Below are 22,404 nucleotides of genomic sequence, written 5' to 3'. Positions count from 1 at the left end.
GTGAATGTGCAAAAGAAATAAATACGGAAAACGAAAGCGAAAAACGGAAAACCGAAAACTAAAAACGGAAACTAAACGGAAACCCTGCAACAAAGAAAAAACAAGATTATAATTTGTGCTGTGTGAAAATTTCGACACGTGGAATTTTCCCGATCAAACACAACTCACCTATTGAACTCCTGGCCACCAATGGTTTTCAGGAGTCCACCCACAACCCATTATCCTCATTTATTTGGGAAGGTAAAATAACTGGAACTGAAAGGGAAATCATGAAATTAGGATTTTCTCTAACCAAACCGCCATTTTGTCGAATCCACATTACTTGATTTTTCACTCACCATAATTGATGAAACATTGAAATACGTTAGGATGACTAAATTTATAACTATTGTATTTTCCCAGGCGAAGCCATGGGCGAAAAAGAGTGAGATTTTCCTGGAACGAAAAAATTCGTCTTCACATGTTGACTCCAGAAAAATTCTAAATCTCACCCATCGGTGTTGCCAGACGCAACCCGAGTGTGGCCGCTCTCATTTAGTTTGATCATGAAGCCAATTCATTTTGAATATTTGCGGAACCTAAGGATATATTATAAGAACCGTTTTGTTAATGACTTAACAATAAACAAATGATATTATGGTTTTATTTAATTATTTTGTTTTATTTTTACGACAATTGACAACGAAGCAAACGCCATCTATTGTGGCTCGAATGAACTCTGAACATCGACCCACGCGTAGTTCTGCACCTTGATGCTAGGTGGCACCAACATACTTTGAACAAAATTGATTTTTATTAAAAACGAAACGCTAGTTAGTAGTTCAAAATTTACAACGTCACAATACTTCCCCTCCTACGAAAAGGTTCAACAGGTTGAACCACGCTGCCCTCAGCGTCATCCAACAACTACTAACAATTTGCCTGAAACAAACAAAAAAAAACACAGAAGTTACGCGTGAACGCACATCTACTACTAACAAGGAAAATTGTCTAACAAAATAAATATACTGAAAACAGTGTAAGGTTTTATACATTATACTTAACTACACAACCCTAACTTCTAAAAAGAATATATACAAAAAAACTTCATGGTGTCTAAGACACTTGAGTGGAAACATCTTGGCATCATTCTTCAGCTGACTGATAGAATGCGTCTAGGCCTACGGTGGTTCACTCTTTTAAACTACCATCGTAATATTTGTTACTCAACAAATACGGAAAATCTGGTTGTGAACGGGTCCATCTGATATGGCAACCGTTCTCTATCCCATTCGGAAAAATAAAACCGAATCAAAATCGGAATATGAGAAAAAAAAACGAAATAACTCTCCTAGAAAATAGATCTCGGAACAGAATCGGAAAAATAACAGAAATGATCCATTATCTAGAAGGAAAACGAAAACAAAACACAAAACCCCCCCTTTTCGTTATCCCCAAAGTACGATATTTGCATTTTTACTTTCTCTACCGGTTGGTCTACCACAAGCATTCCAATCATCACATATTCATCCCTACATACATCCACTACATTCATCCTCAACTGAACCATGGTAATGTAACTGTTAATTCAGAACATCACTACACTCATACAAATTCCTAATTGAATATTGATAACTTAAATATTCAAACAGTTTAGACCAAACTAAGTAATGGCAAATATCTACTTCTTAATATCCTTAATATGCCAAGTGCCTATTGGGTGGTTGTCAGCTACTCTAACTAGTTCGTAAACCAAAGGTGACAAAACCTTGACAACCCTGCACTTTTCATACTTAGGTGCCAGCTTAGCTGCGAAAAAATTTGTAGCGTCGCTTTGTGGATAGGTCTTTTTCCACACTATGTCCCCAACAGAATAGCTTGCAGACCTACGCCTTAAGTTGTAATGCGTTGCATACTCTGCATGAGCCTGAAACAAATTTCTCCTAACCTGACCAAATATGTCCTCCAAAGTTCCAAACTTTCCTGCGTATTCCTCCCTTGGAATTCCGGCCTCGTACTCCTTATCCGTGTCCTTATAGAAGGAACCATTTAAAACCGGTTCTCTAGCGTGGACAAGGAAGAACGGGGAGAATCCAGTGGATTCATTAACCGCACTGTTTATGGCGAACTGGACCTTGTACAGGTTTTCGTCCCAGGACCTGTGGTTATCTTTCACAAAAGCGGCTACAGCAGTCATAACAACCTTATTGTACCTCTCAACAAGGTTAACTTGCGGAGTGTACAGTGGTGTGTAGTGTAATTTCGGAATATTATAACGCTTAATGAGATTACGGAATTCAGATCCTGTAAATTGGGACCCATTGTCCACAATCACAGTCTCTGGAACACTATGGTTCAAAAATACAAAATTCTCTAGCGCTTTAACAACAGCGGCACCTGTGGCACGCCGTAACGGAAACAACATTGTATATTTCGAAAAACAACACGTTACCACAAAAAGAAATGTAAATCCTGATTTAGACCTAGGCAAAGGTCCGACTAAATCAGCCGAAATGACCTGAAAAGGTCTCTCGCAGACTTTAGGCTTCCCTAGCAGACCTGGAGTGGCTGATGTCGTGTGTTTATACGCAGAGCAAGTATCACAATTCTTAACGTACTCAACCACGTCCTTATACATACCACGCCAAAAATATCTGAGGGATAATCTGCGATGAGTTTTGAACACACCAAAATGACCTGCAGTTGCATCTGCATGGTTTTGTTGCATAATTCTAAGGATGTCGTTCTTGTGGACTACCTCTTTCCAGTCGAACTCACTGAGAAGCTGGTATTTACATTTACTGTAACGATATAGTTTATCGTTCAAAATACAAAAATTCGGAAAATTTGCTGGATTGATTTTACAGCCATTAAATGTTTTGTCATACCAGTCATCTACCAAAACTTGTTGACTAGAGTTATCATCACGATCACCAACTACATCTACGTGTATGAGTCTCGACAAGGTATCCGGAACTACATTATCACAACCCTTCCTATGTTCGATAACAAAATTATACTGTGATAATCTACAACCCCATCTGGCGAGTCGTCCTGAGGGATTTTCTAAATTTAAGAACCACTTTAGGGATGCATGGTCTGTGATAATTGTGACTGGCTTGGAACCAAAATAAGCCTGAAATTTCTCCACTGCAAAAATCACAGCTAGAGCCTCGCGTTCCGTCGCGCTGTAATTCCTTTCGTTTTTATTTAGGCTCCTACTGACATACGCAATGGGATGATCGCAACCATCGGTTTCTTGCGTTAGCATACCGCCAACACCATATGCAGAAGCATCACAATGTATTTTGAATGGTTTTTTCAAAATTCGGTACCGCAAGAACAGGTGCGGTTACCAACGCATTCTTCAATGTATTAAATGCTACCTCTGCCTGTTCGCTCCACTCAAATTTAGGTGCGTTCTTTCCTTTACTCGTTAGTCTATTGAGTGGTGCAGCGATGGTTGAAAAATTCCTAATAAAGCGCCTGTACCAAGAACAAGTGCCTAGGAAAATCTTTACCTCCTGTGCAGTTTTTGGGGTCGGAAAGTTCAAAACTGCGGCAACTTTTCCAGGATCTGTGCGTAAACCAAATTCATCCACTATATACCCTAAATATTTCAAAGAGTTTCTAAAAAAATTACATTTTTCAAAATTTATGGATAGTTGAGCCATTTTTAGTTTATCCAGAACTCTGTTTAATAAAATTAAATGGGTTTCAAAATCAGCAGAACAAATAACAATATCATCTATATAACAAAATACTATTCCATTTTCAATATCACTACAAAAATTTTGATTAAATAACTGGTCCATTAACCTCTGCTGTCGTGCTGGTGCACCGCATAGGCCAAACGGCATGACTTTAAATTTGAATAACCCTCTACCAGGAACTGTAAAACTGGTTTTTTCCTGAGAGTCGTCAGCTAACGGAATTTGCCAGAAACTTGAACTTAAATCAATCGATGATAAAAACCTTGCCTCTTTCAAGCTATCTAGAATTTGTGGAATGTACGGTATTGAGTATGAATCCCCCTTTGTCACTGAATTTAATTTCCTGCAATCTAGGCAAAATCTCCAGTCTCCATTTGCCTTTTTCACTAAGATTGCTGGGTTATTCCAAGGGCTTTCACTCGGAGTAACTACGTCCATTTCCAGCATCCTATCTAACTCTTTGCTTAAAGCTTCCTTCTTTTCGGGAGAAAGTGGATATTGCTTTATTTTTATTGGCAAGGCATCACCGGTGTCAATAACATGTTCAATTAATTTTGTTCTACCCAATCCAATTTTCTCTGAAGAAATATTTAAAAATTTATTTACTACAGATTGGGCTAATTCTTTCTGTTGAGATGATAAGTTTTCAAAAGAAGTGATGGTATGAATTTGTTCATTATCAATCGCACAAATATTGTAAAATTGAGAAGGTGCCTTAATTAATTCTAAATTATCAAAAATGCCAGGGGCTAACTGAAATGTTTTCCAAAAGTCACAGCCAAAAATAACATCCGCTATTATAGAGGGTACTACAAAAAATTTTATTATGTGAGTTACGGAATTATAAGTAATCGGAATAAACATATAACCCATGCAATCAAGTTTGTCTCCATTTGCCACTGAAAATGTGGTATCAATACTGCTATGCAATTTATAACCGAATCTCAAAAAAACCTTGTGCGCCTGGTTACCCAAAATTGACGCGCAAGCACCGGAATCTAGTAAACCTGTAATCTCAAAACCGTCAACAAAAACCTTTAAATGTGGCCTAAAGTCTCGTTTATCCACTGAATACAGAACTGTGTCAGGTAAAAGGGATGTTTTGTTGTTAATGACCAAGTTCTTTACTTGTGTCTCTGCACAGTTCTTACTAATTAGTTTTTTGAATTTTTGTCCGGAGCGGGTTTACTAATCGCCTTTTTACTACAACTTGGACATGTCTTTACTGTAAAGTTCTGACGTCCACACGAAAAACATCTAATAAATTTCGGAACTGTCCTGCAAAATTTAAAGGAATGGTTACCCTTGCCGCACTTGTAACATAGTTGTTTATTTGTTTTCGTAAAATCAGTGCCTTTACTTGTATCAACCTTAGGTGCAGGTGTGACTGAAAGTGTGTTTATCTGTTTTGTCACTTGTTTGTAAGCAAACTCTGAACTTAAAGTTGCCTTACTGTTAGTAGGCTCAGAAAATAAGGCGGAACGCTGCCTCGCAGCCTCTAGTTTGCGACACTTTTCCTTCAACATTGCGACAGACTTAATGTCAACAAGAGCTAATTGTTCTGAGTAAAAAGGGCGAATATTATGTAATAAAATTTGTAACTTTTGTTCTTCGGAAAGTGGTGTTGACAACCTTGAAAACATGCAAAACATTACAGCGAAATAGATAGACACAGGTTCTTCAGAGCCTTGTGTTCTTGCTCGAATTTCACCTAGCAACCTGTAGTCATAATCTACTGCATCAAATTCCTCTAAAAATAAAGTTTTCAATTCTGACCAAGACGAAACTTGACATTTGTTGCCTCTGTACCATAACAATGCTCGGCCTGTAAAAAGATGAAATGCAGAAACAAATAATTTTCCATCTGAAACGCCATAAGATCTTTTATATTCCTCAACGCGTTCGATGAAACTGCGCGGATCACCCTGTCCGTTGAAATTTAACTTCCACTTGGCAACATTTTTATCACCAGTGCAGTCAACGGCGGTACTCTCGGAATCCAGTGATTCGTCGTGAGACGACTCATTGTCAGCATCTAATCTGGAAATCAAACTCTGCAACTTTGTATGTAATTCACTCTTCCTACTTATTAAGCTGAGTTCGGAACACTGTATTCTCAAAATTCTAAAGTACAAATGTGAAGCTAAAGCTTTAGACCTACAGAGGGCATGTCTATCTTTAGTGTCAGAACACTTTTTTAATAAATCTTCTAAGTCTTGAAGTTTTTTAGTAATAACCCCTAACTCACTTTCAGAAGTGAAATCCGTCTCTAAAATTGATTCAGAAGGAATTTCCTGAATTAATTGTTTTAACTGTTTCTTTAAACCTAGCACTGTAGGTGCTGGAGTTTCGGAACGAATGGATACCTCATAAGACAATTCGTCCTTCAAAAGTGAATGAAACTGGGCAAAAGTCTGTTCCATTGTGTTAAGTCAAAACACATTTAACAAAATATCGAGCTTGTGTAACTGTCTATGTTTAGCCTTATACAAATTGGTTAAACACAAACACAAAAGAAGTTATTTAAACTATTAAATATACACAAGCAAAATACACAACAAAAACAATATTCTTAAGTCTATCCTAACCTATTTTATCAATTATGTTCCTATTCCAAAATATCGTTAATAATACAAGCACATATTATTACTATAGTAAACAAAATATAACAAAATAAAACTTCCCAAAATTGAATAAATGATTGTAAGGTGCAGTATCACCTTTATGAGTACACAGTGTGTTACAACCTTTACAATTACAAAAGTAAACAGGCAACAAAGTTGCAATGAACTCTGAATAGCATATTATCTTTAAAAAAAACAAAGAGATTGTGCAATGGTTTGATGACTGTTACTTTACACTTTTAACACATAACCTAAAATACAACAAAATCTGTTTCTAAATGTCACTTTAAACTACCAGCATTCAATTAAACTTAACATGTTTTGTGTGTGAAGTAGCTTTTATCATAACCTTAACACAGCTCTAAACAAAATTTCAACAAAATAATGAAGTATCAAGTCACTGAAAAAAAATTGTTCATAACTTCATACTTGAACTTAATGTAATCTCTGAATATAGTTTATATATTTAGTTTCACAAGTTGTAACTCTTAGTATTTATAAATGTATGTGTGTAACTAGTTAACGGCACATAGCGTTTCAAAACTTTAATTATACTAAGTTACCGGAATTTTCAAACATAAGATGTACTTACTATTGAAAGCAATACCCAACAACAACTCAGTTAAGCAATGTTTATTACTAAACTGAAGGCAAACATTCACTTATACACCTCAAAGGTAAGTCAAATAACATAATTGAACGGCATAAGCACCATTTATAATGTGTTAATTAAATAAGAAAAAAAAACCAATGTTGGACTATACTCAGAAAATTACTTAAACTATCAAACAAAATTTCTAACTATTAGTTATTATTTAGTTAGTTAACCATAAAAACAGCTTAGTGCTCTTTGCAATGTGTCACTACTTAGAAAATTGTACAATCAGCGGAGTACATTTCATAAAATTTACAAAATTTCTCAAAATATACAGAAATAACTATATAAAAAAACGTTCGGGCGCCATTTGTAAGGGGTGGTAAATTGGGCGGAATGGAAATATACCCGGATACGGAATAATCTACCACCTTACAAAGATTAGAGGAAAAAAATAATTTACTTTACTTGATCTATCTACCTAGTAAAGAATAGAAGCTAGCCGTCGACTCCCTTGTAATGTATATGAGGTGTTATAAATGAAATTTGCTAGATGTTAGGCAAAATTGTTTTTAATGTAACTTTTACCGGGGTCGCTTAATACATAATGATGGCTAATAATGCTTAGTTATACTAGCTTAATGCCAAGACTTAATTTAGATACATTAGAATGCCTTAGGTAGATAGTACATAAAATCTATGTTTTAAATTTAAGATGCCATTGGCATGGAATAGACAATGACACAGTAAAATTCATAAAATTGTTTCAAAATAAAAGCTCAGTAGTAAAGACAGGGTTCTTACTGTACACATACACTAAGAAGGTTCACTAAACTGTTCCAGGATACAAACATTTGCTTACTTGTAGGTGCGAAGAGTGCAAGGTAGCTGGACGGCATCGGCCAAGCTCCCAAAACTCGATTTAACTTGATTCTTCACAACCGAAATGTTTCATTACAAAGATTTTCACCAAGTCTTATCCATAGAATTAAGTTGCCAACGTGAATGTGCAAAAGAAATAAATACGGAAAACGAAAGCGAAAAACGGAAAACCGAAAACTAAAAACGGAAACTAAACGGAAACCCTGCAACAAAGAAAAAACAAGATTATAATTTGTGCTGTGTGAAAATTTCGACACGTGGAATTTTCCCGATCAAACACAACTCACCTATTGAACTCCTGGCCACCAATGGTTTTCAGGAGTCCACCCACAACCCATTATCCTCATTTATTTGGGAAGGTAAAATAACTGGAACTGAAAGGGAAATCATGAAATTAGGATTTTCTCTAACCAAACCGCCATTTTGTCGAATCCACATTACTTGATTTTTCACTCACCATAATTGATGAAACATTGAAATACGTTAGGATGACTAAATTTATAACTATTGTATTTTCCCAGGCGAAGCCATGGGCGAAAAAGAGTGAGATTTTCCTGGAACGAAAAAATTCGTCTTCACATGTTGACTCCAGAAAAATTCTAAATCTCACCCATCGGTGTTGCCAGACGCAACCCGAGTGTGGCCGCTCTCATTTAGTTTGATCATGAAGCCAATTCATTTTTGAATATTTGCGGAACCTAAGGATATATTATAAGAACCGTTTTGTTAATGACTTAACAATAAACAAATGATATTATGGTTTTATTTAATTATTTTGTTTTATTTTTACGACAATTGACAACGAAGCAAACGCCATCTATTGTGGCTCGAATGAACTCTGAACATCGACCCACGCGTAGTTCTGCACCTTGATGCTAGGTGGCACCAACATACTTTGAACAAAATTGATTTTTATTAAAAACGAAACGCTAGTTAGTAGTTCAAAATTTACAACGTCACAATGTCGATTGTCGAGGGAACGAAGCTCGAGGTCGACTGTCGAGGTAACGATGGTCGATGTCGACTGTCGAGGTAACGAAGCTCGGTGTCGACTGCCGACGTAACGAAGGTTGATGTCGAGGTAACGATGGTCGACGTCAACCGTATAGATGGATGGATGAAGAATTGGATGGAAAATTGGATTGGATGTGGTAATATGGAAATACTGAATCCTCGTCCCTGGGTTTGAACCACCTATTCCACCGAATTGCGCTTTTTGTGATGCGCTTTCCGGAACAAGATCACTATCCCTAGGTCATGGATGGATAGAGATTGGCGTTACATACCTTTCAAAGCTAAAATCTCTAAAATACGCCTGCAGTAGTTGCTTCAAGTTATCGCAGAACTCCATATGAAAGTCTCCATCGAACAGTGTCTTCGCCTGCCTCGGTTTGGGCGCCACGACGAATCGCTCCACGTCACGGAAAACGCTGACTGTTGGTTCCCGGAACACCCAGCCGTCTGTGTCGTTGCGTGGCACCACACGCATGCATATGCTGAGGTAGCCATATCTGGAAACAGATAAATAATAAATTCTTTATTCATAACGAAGAATTCAATCGTGAGGATGACTTTAAGCTGGCGAGTACGTGGAATACAGTGGTAGAATTATAAAAAACAGCTATTCTATTGTGAAAAAGCTGCATTTTACGGTATTCTTTCTGCAAGAATGCATTTCATTTTCAGCTAATAGTGAGAGAGTATCGGCTACTCAGAGGTGCAGTAGGTTCGAAAGTAGATACCACCACGGATGAACTGTTTCTAGCTATAAATATTTTCGAAATCTTCACAATACCTAGACCTTCTGTCATAGAGTATGACATAAAATATGCTTAGCAACTCGCTCACTAAGCTTTCATTTAATATCTTGATACATTTTTCACGATTTAATTTTGGTTGACCATAAAAAGGATACAATGTATAAAATACTAGGTACTTATAAAATTCCTCGCGAAAATTACCGATTAAATTCCAAAATATTTTTTGCCACATCGGTTTTTTTAAATCGTTTCCTGATATATTGCACGATACTTTGGTTTGGTATGTACTTAATAAAAATGTGCAGTCGACAAGCTCACTGAATAATGTTAAAATATTTATTAATTGCAACTTGGACACTAATGAAATACGACTTTGTTGTGTCTCCTGTGCCATTCCAGGCAAACTTGAAATTGCACTGTTAGAATAGGGTTGTCACGCTCCTGCTTTGGTTTTTAATCAGCAAAGTATATAAAAAATGCCTAACTGTTACTGCATATCCATCAACATCAACAACTGATAGCCGTCCACTGCAGGGACTACCACACGTCACGTTCTTGTGCTGACTAAATCCAGTGGCTCCCTGTGCCTCGTTTGAGGTCGTCTGTCCAGCTAGTGTACCTAGTTGGCCAACTTGGCCAACATCTCAAGACCCAAAGAAAATTTAAAAAAAACCCACAGAAATGTGGTCTATCAACGATACAGAACAACCAAAAACCAAACCAAAAATTGGGCAGTGGTAAAAATTTCTTTGTAATTTATATTAAGTATTTCAAATTGACAAGTTGACAACCCTATTTGCCATTTATTCTAACAAAGTGCAGTGTTCATGTATCTAGTCGGTCCTCGATAGGTCATCGGTATGCAATGTACCTATAGTGTTTACCAAACGAACATGGTAATACTATAATTGCTATGAAATATGAATTATATTGCATTCATTGTTTGAATTGCATGTGTTTGAAATGTTACTGCAACCTTACATGGCGTTGTTCGCGTAAATTGCATGGTTTTATCTAATGGCGCAAATTTTTTATTTATGTTTCATTTATTTAATTCAGAAATGACACGTGTGACCTTGTATTGCCTTTAAACTTTAATTCAGCTAAACCAACACTTAGGCCAATATTTCACTAGGACGACACCATGTGGTAACAGGTAGAGACTAGAGAGCATAGTAGATAGAGAGTTAAAATTTTCACAGTGTGTATTGCTGTTGCCGCTATAACACCAAATAATAAAAAAATCAAAATGGCCGCCATGTAAATTAAAAAAGTATATAATATATGATGTACGATGTTATCGAACCCTGCGTATGCGAGACCAACTTGCACTTGACCATTTATTCAAAGTAGGTATAGTTCCCGGCAGTTAAATAATCGCGTCTGGCCTACGATGCAAGTGCGAGCTTGCGCAGGTATTGTTCCACGCGCTCGTGTGCTGTGCACGAGTGTAGCACTCACACTAATGCAGATGGTGAACGCAGAGTGTGGCGCGGCGAGCGGGCTTCACTTCAAGAATGGCTATTTAGTTGGTGCGGACTATACTATTGTACACTTTTTGATTGTCAGTTGTTGGATTTGTTAGATGTGGTGATAATTTAATAACATAAACTTAAAACTTGAGCTACGAAGGTTCAAAATGCGCCCAGGTCTGAGAAGAGCCCACAACAAACCATTTGATATCTATGCCTACCTAAGTCTTTTCTAGCAAGTCATTGACTTATCATAGTAGTACAATATCATTCATATCACTGTAGCAAGTAGTGAAGGTACCTACAGGTTGACAAAGACTTATATAAATTCCCAGGTGGTTGAACGGTCCACAGCAAACGACACGCAAGACTTTATGGCGGAAGTAGTGAATCGTCTTACGAATTCCAATCTTGTGTTCAAATTTTCATTGTGCATTGTCCGCGACAGGTCAAGATGGCGATAGGAGTATGAGGCAGGGGAACGCCGCGCACATCCGCACGTCACCTGTGCTGTCCCACACCGTGATAGCGCGGGGGCTGTGCGGGTGTGCGGGGCGTCCCCACCCCAATTGCCATGCCAACCTGTCGCGTACTATAGGGGCTTCATTGTATATTTCTCGGGTCTGCCTCGTTTGTCTAATGGACGAATGTTCGACTGCAGATGACGAGGTCCTTTCCCGCGTTCGGGCCAAACATATTTAGGTATTGTTTTTTAATAGGAAATCATCAGTACTAATCCGGAGTTGGGAAGTTGGCTGTTTCAAAGTCCTGCGTCGGGTCTTTCTCCGGTCGTGTTCTCCATTAAAAATGTTGTGAATCACGGAAAATAATGGCGTTATTATCAGTATCACAGTATGAATCCAAGAGATTATTTTTCACGTTCAGTCACACTGTTACACTGAATGTGACTCATAGGGAAAATAAAATTCCTCCTGTGTCACCAGGAATTTGTTTCCTGTTGTGTCAGTGTTATGGGCCTCTGACTCAACGGGAACAACCTACCTCACGGACCGGACTGCGTCTAAAATGGATGCCGATTGGCAGGGAGTCCTGACACCGATGTTCGTTGGTGTATGACGTTGTACGCCGCATCTAGTGGAACATATTTTTATGTCCCTGAACCTACCTCCGGAAAGCCCTTGATTGGAGACCGCGTTTAAGCAAGCGTAGTGTGGTACGCCCTCCAGCACGATGGACCGACGATATAAAGAGGCTGGCGGGAAGTGGCTAGATGAGGAAGGCTGAGGACAGGGTGTGGTGGCGCTCTTTAGGGAAGGCCAATGTCCAACAGTGGACGTCCACAGGCTGATGATGATGATGATGAACCTACCTCATGAATATGTTAATGGACTTGCCGACGCCCAGCTCGGAGTCGAGTGTGGCGGCGCGGCACAGTGCTACCGCCAGCAGAAGCACTGCCGCCCGCACCATCACACCGACTCTTCACCACTGCAACAAAAAATAATACAAAAATAAGTCATTTGTTTGATATGGTATTTAAAATTAAAATAATAAATTAATACTGAATTTTAAAAAATAGTAAAAAGAAAAATTTCTCCCCGGCGGGGAATCGAACCCCGGTCTCCCGCGTGACAGGCGGGGATACTTACCACTATACTACCGAGGATGTAGCAACAAATCTGAATTTTCTATACATTACGTAGAACTAAATTACTAGTACATAAATTAATAACAAAATAATAAAATTAATATTATGATCTTTGGACTAGATAAAAAAATTAAAAACTCATCAATATTATCTCATTTAGCAATAAGAAAGACTAAGTTGTAAAAAAATTAGGCTGCATTATTTTTTAAGCATTTAATTTAATCTTCCACAAAACCTAATATTAAAATACTTGATAAACGTTCACTTTGCCTTCTCGGTGCTCCTCTTTATAATGAATCCATACAACCACTCTTGGATCAAAAAGTCAGAACATTTTCGGCTAATACCGACAAATTGGGCACTCTAAATTCTCACATTGCATTTTCGATCCTAAAATATTGCCTTTTTGTACCTAAATTAATTTACATTCTCCGCGCGAGCCCAATTTGGAAATTTCATGGACTACTCGATAACATGGATGCCACCCTTAAAAGTACACTAGAACAAATTCTAAATTTAACTTTTGATGAGCACTCCTGGAACCAAGCAACTTTACCGGTCAAGTACGGTGGCATCGGCGTGAGGAAAATTTCCAGTGTAGCTCTTCCGGCTTTTCTGTCCTCTGTGCATAGTATAAAAGAGCTTAGCTCTCAAATTCTCAAATCCAATTCATCATTGACCTATGCCACAGAGGCCCTAGAGAGTTGGAAGGTCAGATGTCCCAATGTCGACATCCCGAAGGAACGTACTACACAAAAACTTTGGGATTTGCCATTGGTTCAACTGACACATACGAATTTGGTTCAAAATCTTACAAGTGACAGAGATCGTGCCAGGCTTCTAGCACTATCCGAAAAGGAATCTGGGTATTGGCTGCATGCCTTGCCATCAAAAAATCTCGGCACACTTTTAGATAACGAAAGTTTTCGTGTGGCTCTAGGTCTCAGATTGGGAACACCACTGTGCCATCAGCACAGATGTCCGTGTGGAAAAGAGGTTGATAAATTTGGAATCCACGGACTCTCTTGCCAAAGGAGCTCCGGTAGGCTGTTTAGGCATGGCTCTCTTAACGATACAATTAAAAGAGCTCTTGCCACCATAAATATTCCTGCGCTCATTGAGCCGGCAGGGATTAGTCGGGATGATGGCAAGAGACCTGATGGATTGACGCTGGTTCCCTGGGAACGGGGACGGGCGCTAATGTGGGACGCAACTTGCGTTGACACATTGGCCCCGTGTCATATCAGGAAGACAGCATCAAGACCGGGAGCCGCAGCAGAAACAGCTGAAAACGGCAAGCGGCGCAAGTATGCCTCTCTTATAGAGAGTTACATTTTTGTGCCGTTTGCCGTGGAGACCCTGGGGCCATGGAGTCTTAGTGCTAAAAATTTTTTACGAGACATTTCACCGCGATTAATAGCCTCAACTGGTGACAGAAGGGCTGGCTCATTTTTTGCGCAGCGGATCAGCCTAGCTGTCCAGCGCGGAAATGCAGCCAGTATTCTTGGCACCATTCCACGCGGTCATGATTTATATAGTAATTAGATAAGGCTAGCTTTAAGTTTTATTGTATTAAAAAAAAAAAAAAAAAAAAAAAAAAAGTAGGTAAACAAAACCTTCGATTATTATTCATGTAATTTGAACTAATAATATTTTATCGAAGCTCAGTAGCACTAAATCAGCCAGACGCCATTGCGACAGAAATGTGAAACCAACTCTCTGTAACGTGATAAAAGATGGCGCTAGTAGTATTTCAAGACTTGTGCTTTTTTATTTCAACTTGATTTAATTTAGTTAGTTTTAAAAATTAAGATAATTTTAGATAATAATAATAATGAGTAGCAATGTATTTATTAGGGAATTAATTAAACGAGGAGATCAGTAAAAGAACCAGAATAATCCACATACATAGAACTCAACATGGGCAGGGCACTATGGGCACATAGGTAGGTAGTTCGAAGAACTAACTGATAGACGTTGGTCTCCCAATGTGCTAAAATTTTTTATAACCTCCCAGTGACACCGGAAATCGCAGCGTCTATACCAGGAATGATAGCCTGGTGGTCAAGAGAGGTATACACCTACCTACCTGCTTAAGTTAGACAAACTTAAAAATTAAATTAAATAGGTATATTAAAATAAATTAGATAAAAATAATTATACCTAGGTACTGTCATTCGTGTTCACATAGCGTGTCGTCTTTATGAATTACGGTCAAATGCAATTTTTAGAATACAATTGGCTCAATTTAGCGAACCGGGTCAAGGGTTGGCTAGTTCAAGTGATAATTCACTTTACTGCATCTGATCGCGCGATAACCAATTATTGCGCATCTTAATAGCTAACTTATGCTAAAAGTAGGTGTATTATACTTATGGATTCAGGCGGCGCAATACCGTGGCGTGTGGAAGTCCCTACAAGAGACCTATGTCCAGCAGTGGACGTCTATCGGTTGATGATGATGATGATGATGATGATGATGGTGATGATGATGATGATGATTATGATGATGATGAGGATGATGATGATGGTGATGATGATGATGATGATGATGATGATGATGATGATGATGATGATGGTGGTGATGATGATAGGTATATATTTAGTCCGCGACATGTTGAGATGGCAATCGGGGTACGGGCACCCGCCCGTCACACGCGCTCACCCGCACCGGATTAGCGCGGGGGATATGGTTGTGGATTGTTTGATGTGTTCTGGATTTAGGTTTTTAAAAATCCTGATGGGAACTTACGGGATAAAAAGTAGCCTATGTCCTTCCCCGGGATGCATATCTTTGTACCAAATTTCATCAAAATCGGTTGAAAGGTTGAGCCGTGAAAAGCTAGCAGGACACAGACAGACAGGCACACTCGCATTTATAATATTAGTATGGAAGTATGGATATACCTATACCTAATAATGATTTTATCGAAATCATACCTAGGTACCTACTTAAATCACTACCCCTATTATAAGTGCGAAAGTGTGTTTGTTTGTTCGTTTATTGGTTTGTTGGATAGTCCTTCAATCACGTCGCAATGGAGCAACTGGTCGACGTAATTTTTTGCATGGGTATCGTTCAAGATCTGGAGAGCGACATTGGCTACTTTTAATCCCGGAAAATCAAAGAGTTCCCACGGGATTTTTAAAAACTTAAATCCACGCGTACGAAGTCGCGGGCATCAGCTAGTAAATATTATAAATTCGATTCCTTCTATAGATAATCCAAGAACAGCCAAAGTAATTACAATGGCAATCAAAGTAATTATTATTGTTCGAAACACTTGACGCAGGTATTTTGGTAACGGTTGGCTTGCATCACTTTGAGTGCGGGTTCCCGACCCGACGTTTGAGGCTTGATTACAACTTCAGATATTGCCTATTGGGATCAATTAGTACATTCAAATTACAACTTCTGCGTGGAATATTTAACAATACAATAATACATGTATCTATTTTAGCATAACAGCTGCGCATGAGTGTCTTTCGCGGTGGTCCAATATATTTACTGTTAGGAAAATAGGTTTTTAGTACGCGACAGGTTGAGATAGCAATCGGAGTTTAAACGCCCTGCACACCTGCGCAGCCCCCGCGCTAACCCGGTGCAGACGAGCGTGCGAGACGTGCGGGTGTGCGGGGCGTCTCCCCGCCTCATACCTCGATTGCCATCTTGACCTGTCGCGGACTATAGGTAGGCAATAAATTATATTTCTGCCGTAGATAATCACAAATCCAAGAACGGTCAAGCTTTATTAGGTACAATGGCAATCAAACTAATTGTTAGAACCACTTGACGCAGGTATTTTGGTAACGGTTGGCTTGCATCACTTCGAGTGCGGGTTCCCGACCCGAGGCTTGAGGGTTGATTGCACTTCAGATATTAGGATTAATTAGTACATTCAAATTACAATTGCTGCGTGGAATATTTAACAATACAAACAATCTAACGATAACGAATTTGGCATAACAGCTGCGCCTGAGTGTCCGTCGCGGTCGAAATAGTTCCCTCTGAATTAAAAAAAAAACCTAAATCCACGTCTATCAGCTAGTCTAAATCTAAATATATAAAAGGAAAAGGTGACTGACTGACTGATCTATCAACGCACAGCTCAAGCTACTGGACGGATCGGGCTGAAATTTGGCATGCAGCTATTATGACGTAGGCATCCGCTAAGAAAGTATTTTTGATAATTTAACCCCCAAGGGAGTGAAATAGGGGTTTGAAATTTGTGTAGTCCACGCGAAAGAAGTCGCGAGCATAAGCTAGTTGTATTATAATTCCTTGAACCGAGTTGGACTCGCTAGCACAGAATACAGTACTAACTACTAACAGATTTGTAGAGCATTGTCCCTGTCATTGAGACCGACAAAACGTCATATAGGTACGAGTGTCAGAGAGAACGCTCTACAAATCCAAAATGTCATTCTAAATGCACATTACTGTAACTAAATATTTAATCAATTCTTATTAGGAACCAAGTACCTAATTAAGTATTAGGTACACGTATGACCTCTTAACAAAAGCTATTTTTAAACAACTTTTTATGCAACCAGCTCAGGTGGTACCACTTACCATCCCTTACCAGTTAAATCTATATTTAAACTGTAAATATACACATACGTTTGCATGCCGCGTTAAGAGTGTTTATGAAAACAAAGCGCATCTGATGTAGCGATAGCAAAAAGCTTGTTTTTATAGTTTTGATTAAATATTTAGTTACGAGTAAGTACGAGGCTGAGGTGCTTTTTAACGCATTTCTAGTTTGTACTATTCTACTTTAGCGCGTAACATCTCAGACAGACACGGACAATGGACATAGGTACATATACACTGAAAGGGCGCGGGCGTTCCGAACCTTAGCGTTTTATATCAGAAATGTGGAACAAAAAGCTTTCGTGGAAGTAGATTGGATGTCAACCACATAAGGATGATCTCTCAGATTAATTTTTTTAAAGATTTGACTCGTTCCAGAAATGCACGGGGCTGCAATTACTTGTACAGTAAGGTATAATAATATTGTAAATTGATCACTTGAAAAGAGCAACCGCCGAGTTTCTTGCTGGTTCTTCTCGGTAGGAACGGCATTCCGAACCAGTGGTAAATTAAACTAGTTAACGATTCAAAAGCACTTGTAATAAGTCTACTTGAATAAAATATATTCTATTCTATTATATTCTATTCTATTCTAATTATTAATCTGAGGATGGTCTCGTCAAGCAACGGCCTTCATTTAATATAGAATAGAATAGAATAGAATAGAATAGAATAGATTGGAAGTCCTAAAATTGATGAACAAACCCGTGAAAATAATAAAACTTTTTTCACGTTATTTTTATAAGAAGCTAAGTATAAAATGTTTAATTCAGATGACACTCCTCAGCCTAAGTTACAAAATAGGTAATTACTAATTAGTCACGTTTTATTTCTGTCTACTGTTGCACTAACAGCTAGCAGTTCCGCAATAGCGGCATGAATCTAGATTTGTGACACTATGAAAGTCCGTAACATTAAAAATTTCGAAAATTTATTATTTGTTGTAGTCCAGTAGCTGTACAATAATTGCAAAAAATAAAGGTTTTTTTTCAGATAGAACATAATATTGCAATTCTTATGTTAATCATAGAGTTTATCTACACTAATATTATAAAGAGGAAAACTTTGTTTGTTTGTTTGTTTGTTTGTTTGTTTGTTTGTTTGTTTGTTTGTACTGAATAGGCTCAAAAACTACTGGACCGATTTTAAAAATTCTTTCACCATTCGAAAGCTACATTATCCACGAGTAACATAGGCTATATTTTATTTTGGAAAAAAATAGGGTTCCGTAAGATATTTGGGTTTTTCGGACACAAGGTGTAAAAAATCAACCAGAAAAGTTACTTATTTTGCGTACGCTGCCTAAACTATAAAAGATAGAACCATAAAATGTTCTAATTAATTGTAGATCTTATAAATATCTACAAAAAAGTCCGCGACACACTATACCCATCTATGTCGAGTGTGGCACAGCAACCATTTTTTTATTTAAAAATCTTGAATTTTTTTTGGACTACATTTAAACGCGTTTATTTTACTCATGCTATTAATCCTTATCAAAATAAATGATTTCATCACTAAGAACAGTTTATGGAGATAATATTTGGTCTTTGAATGATTAAAATTGGACGTTTGGTTTTGAAGTTATGGCGAAATTAAAATATTACGATTTCTGCTGCACGGCCCGTTGTCTACACTAATATTATAAAGAGGAAAACTTTGTTTGTTTGTTTGTTTGTTTGTTTGTTTGTTTGTTTGTTTGTTTGTTTGTACTGAATAGGCTCAAAAACTACTGGACCGATTTTAAAAATTCTTTCACCATTCGAAAGCTACATTATATTATATAAAGAGGTAATGTCGTTAAGTTTGTTTGTAGGGGGTAATCTTTAGAACTACTAAACCGATTTTAAAAATTCTTTCACCAGTAGAAAGCTACATTATTCCTGAGTGACATAGGCTATACGGGATCTTTAAAAACCTAAATCTACGCGGGCGAAGCCGCGGGGATCAGCTAGTGATTCATCAAAGGAAAAGGCGTTCAGGAAAGGCATTCCGAACCAGTGGTAGATGCATCCGACTATTCGTAAGTACTTGTAAAAGTTTATACGAATAAAAAAGATTTTTATTTTTATTTTATTTTATTTTTATTCATCCTAATTGAAACATCGTGCCCAATAAATTTTATGCATACTTACCTACCTACTTTTTAATAATATCTACATATTTTTACAGGAACAGGATGAAATGGAAAATATAAGTTATAATAGTTAAAATATAAGCGCGCAAATTTTAAATTTTGAATATTTTTGCTAACGGTACATCACATAAGGAATATCCCTACTCGGTGCATTAGTTGAACGTCTAATTGAACCGTTTATAAACATCAGTCTTTTACGAGTTAAAAATAATTGCGCCAATTAACCTACAAAATTGGATAAATATTCATTCATGTACCTACCTACCTATAAGTATTCCTAAAGATAGGCTGCTGACTCTATGAAAGTTTCAAACAAAACTGGAAAAATCTAAGAAAATCATAAGAAGTTAGGAAAAGTCATTTTAAATACCTTGTACCTATACCTAATTCACGGGCATGGAGTAGGCAGTAGGCACTGAATATGACTTTATAATCATCATCATCGTCAACCGGCATCTAGATGTTCATTGCTTCACATAGTCTGTGGACTAACACAAGCCACGGTCTTGTGCCGCCTAAATCCAGCAGCTCCCTGCGACTCGTTTGATGCCATCTGTCTTCCAAGTGGATTAGGTCTTTCAAGGCTGCCGATTTTTTAGAATTTTTTAGAATGTATTTAAAGCCCTTTCATATGATACCCTACTTGGTATAGTTATCTAAGGTACATTGAAAAATGAAACACATTTTAATTATTGTATTGTGTGATGTAACCACAAATTCACAGTTTTCGGATTTTTTCCTTTACTTGTGCTATAAGCCTACTTACCTGCTAAATTTCATGATTCTAGGTCAACGGAAAGTACCCTATAGGTTTTCTTGACAGACAGACGGATAGACGGGCAGACAGACAACGAAGTGATCTTTTAAGGGTTTCTTTTTGCCTTTTGAGGTACGGAACCCTAAAAATCCATTAGATCAATACATTATGCTTATCTATAAGGTTTCAGCAAGCCATAAGAAATCCTAAGCTACAAGGAAAAACTTTTAGACAAATTGGGTCATGTGGGAATAACCAAACCCAATCTTAAAGATAAAAGGTTATCACGTCGGTGTGACTGATTGCCATTTGATCTGTGAATCAGAACAAGTATCATACCTAACGGCATACAATCCGGCTTATTATAAAGCTACGTTGCTTACAAAAAAACCGGCCAAGTGCGAGTCAGGCTCGCGCAACGAGGGTTCCGTACTACAGTCGTATTTTTTCGACATTTTGCACGATAATTCAAAAACTATGATGGATAAAAATAAATAAAAATCTGTTTTAGAATGGACATGTAAAGCCCTTTCATATGACACCCCATTTGATATAGTTCTCTTACTTCGAAAATTGAAAATTAGTTCATGACCGCAATTTAATTTTTTTTATGTGATGTAATCACAAATTCCCGGTTTTCAGATTTTCCCCCGAATGTCTGCTATAAGACCTACCTACCTGCCAAATTTCATGATTCTAGGTCAACGGGAAGTACCCTGTAGGTTTCTTGACAGACCGACAGAAAGACAGACAGACAGACAACAAAGTGATCCTATAAGGGTTCCGTTTTTCCTTTTGAGGTACGGAACCCTAATTATGCATAAGTTTACTATGGTAATTGCCAATCGGAAACTATACAGAGTGTAACGATAACGCTAGCAAAAACGAAGACAGGTGGTACTGATTACCTACTGATAAAACCACTAAAAAAAAACGCAAAAAAATAAATTAAAAATCCTATGATTGTAAAAGTTTACGATATATTGCAAATAAAACATCTGACTGACGTCAACATAAGTTGCGTAAGTAGGCCACTCGGAGTCAATGCCGCGTCGTTGCTGGGGCATTGACCCCAGTTTTGCACGCTATTCAGTGCGGATTTAAAAAATACTAAATCACTAAAACTACAAAATGAGGCAAAATGGTTTTTGGTATTGGATTGTGTTTAGATCATGGACTACAGAATTAGAATTAACAATAACACTAAGTTTTGCTAGCGTTCTGGTTAAACCCTACACTCTATATAGGTAGGTACTTAGGCGCATATTGCGTGAGTCCTAGATTTTCCTCGCACCTTCATCCACGTGGATTTTTCAGGTTTTTTAAACCCACTTAGGAACCCTTTGTTTCTTTTTTTTAGGTATATTATAAAAACCTAATCATGATCCTAACCTTGCGTGATCATCTACCGGTCTGCGAAATTCCCATCAAAATCGGGTCAGCCCGAACAAACAGACGGTCAGATAGTTTTTAAACCTATTATCGATGCTAAATCACATAATATGGTGCTTAAATTATTGTTTTAATTTTATCGACTATCGACTTAGTTAATTGATCTCCATAAAAATATTATTATATTCCTCATAAATGATTCAGTGTTAGATTATTATTAAGATTTAATATTATGCTAAGACCAAATAATTGCAACAATAAACGGACAAACATGACACCCACGCATATTAATATAAAGGCATGGCCCCACACGATGAAACCGCTAGGTAGGAGGTAACGGATTGAAGGACAAACTAACAAACAAACACACCTACCTAATATTATTCAGATACCCATGACTTCCACGGTGTGGACTTAGATTTTTAAAAATCTCTTAGAAGCTCTTTGATTTGCGGCGTAATTGAAGGACAATCCAACAAACAAATACACTTTATAATATTAGTAGGATTTTATTTATTTATTCAGGTACAAGTTAGCCCGTGACTGCAATCTCACCTGGTGGTAAGTGATGATGCAGTCTAAGATGAAAGCGGTGGGTACGGCAGTTTTTATTAATAACTAGCTGCCCCGGCGAACTTCGTACCGCCTAACAGTCGATTCTTTTTCAGGAAATTTTCTCTCTGTAAAAACCGTCCCCTTACTTCAAGGAATATTATGAAAAAAGAATTAGCGAAATCGGTTCTGCTGTTCTCGAGATTTGCGATCAGCAACACATTCAGCGATTCATTTTAATATATAGAGATAATAGATTTTTTAAACTTGTGTAAAGGCAAATCTAAAATAGATTTCGGAATTTTGTTATATAAAAGGTTATACCCAATCCCACAAAT

The 22,404-nt window shown here is 37.6% G+C and overlaps 1 protein-coding gene and 1 non-coding gene across 4 annotated transcripts in view; both read right to left on the bottom strand.

Annotated features, from left to right (window-relative positions):
* Nucleotides 1–22,404, bottom strand: part of LOC117992986 (torso-like protein) — a 69,336-nt gene that overhangs the window by 9,060 nt on the left and 37,872 nt on the right. For all 3 annotated transcript variants that reach the window (XM_069506266.1, XM_034980731.2, XM_034980730.2), the window contains exons 2-3: nucleotides 12,356–12,474; nucleotides 9,080–9,304 (exon numbers count right to left, since the gene is read on the bottom strand). In XM_069506266.1, the coding sequence (XP_069362367.1) occupies nucleotides 9,080–9,304; nucleotides 12,356–12,456 (326 nt within the window). In that variant the 5' untranslated portion in view covers nucleotides 12,457–12,474. The remainder of the gene's footprint in view (nucleotides 1–9,079; nucleotides 9,305–12,355; nucleotides 12,475–22,404) is intronic.
* Nucleotides 12,581–12,652, bottom strand: TRNAD-GUC (transfer RNA aspartic acid (anticodon GUC)). Its single transcript has one exon. It is a non-coding gene; the product is annotated as a tRNA-Asp (tRNA).

Source organism: Maniola hyperantus, chromosome 22 (assembly GCF_902806685.2).
Source record: "Maniola hyperantus chromosome 22, iAphHyp1.2, whole genome shotgun sequence".
Classification (NCBI taxonomy): domain Eukaryota; kingdom Metazoa; phylum Arthropoda; class Insecta; order Lepidoptera; family Nymphalidae; genus Maniola; species Maniola hyperantus.
The sequence above is the reverse complement of the archived record's forward strand: the minus strand, read 5'-3'. Positions and strand labels throughout refer to the sequence as shown.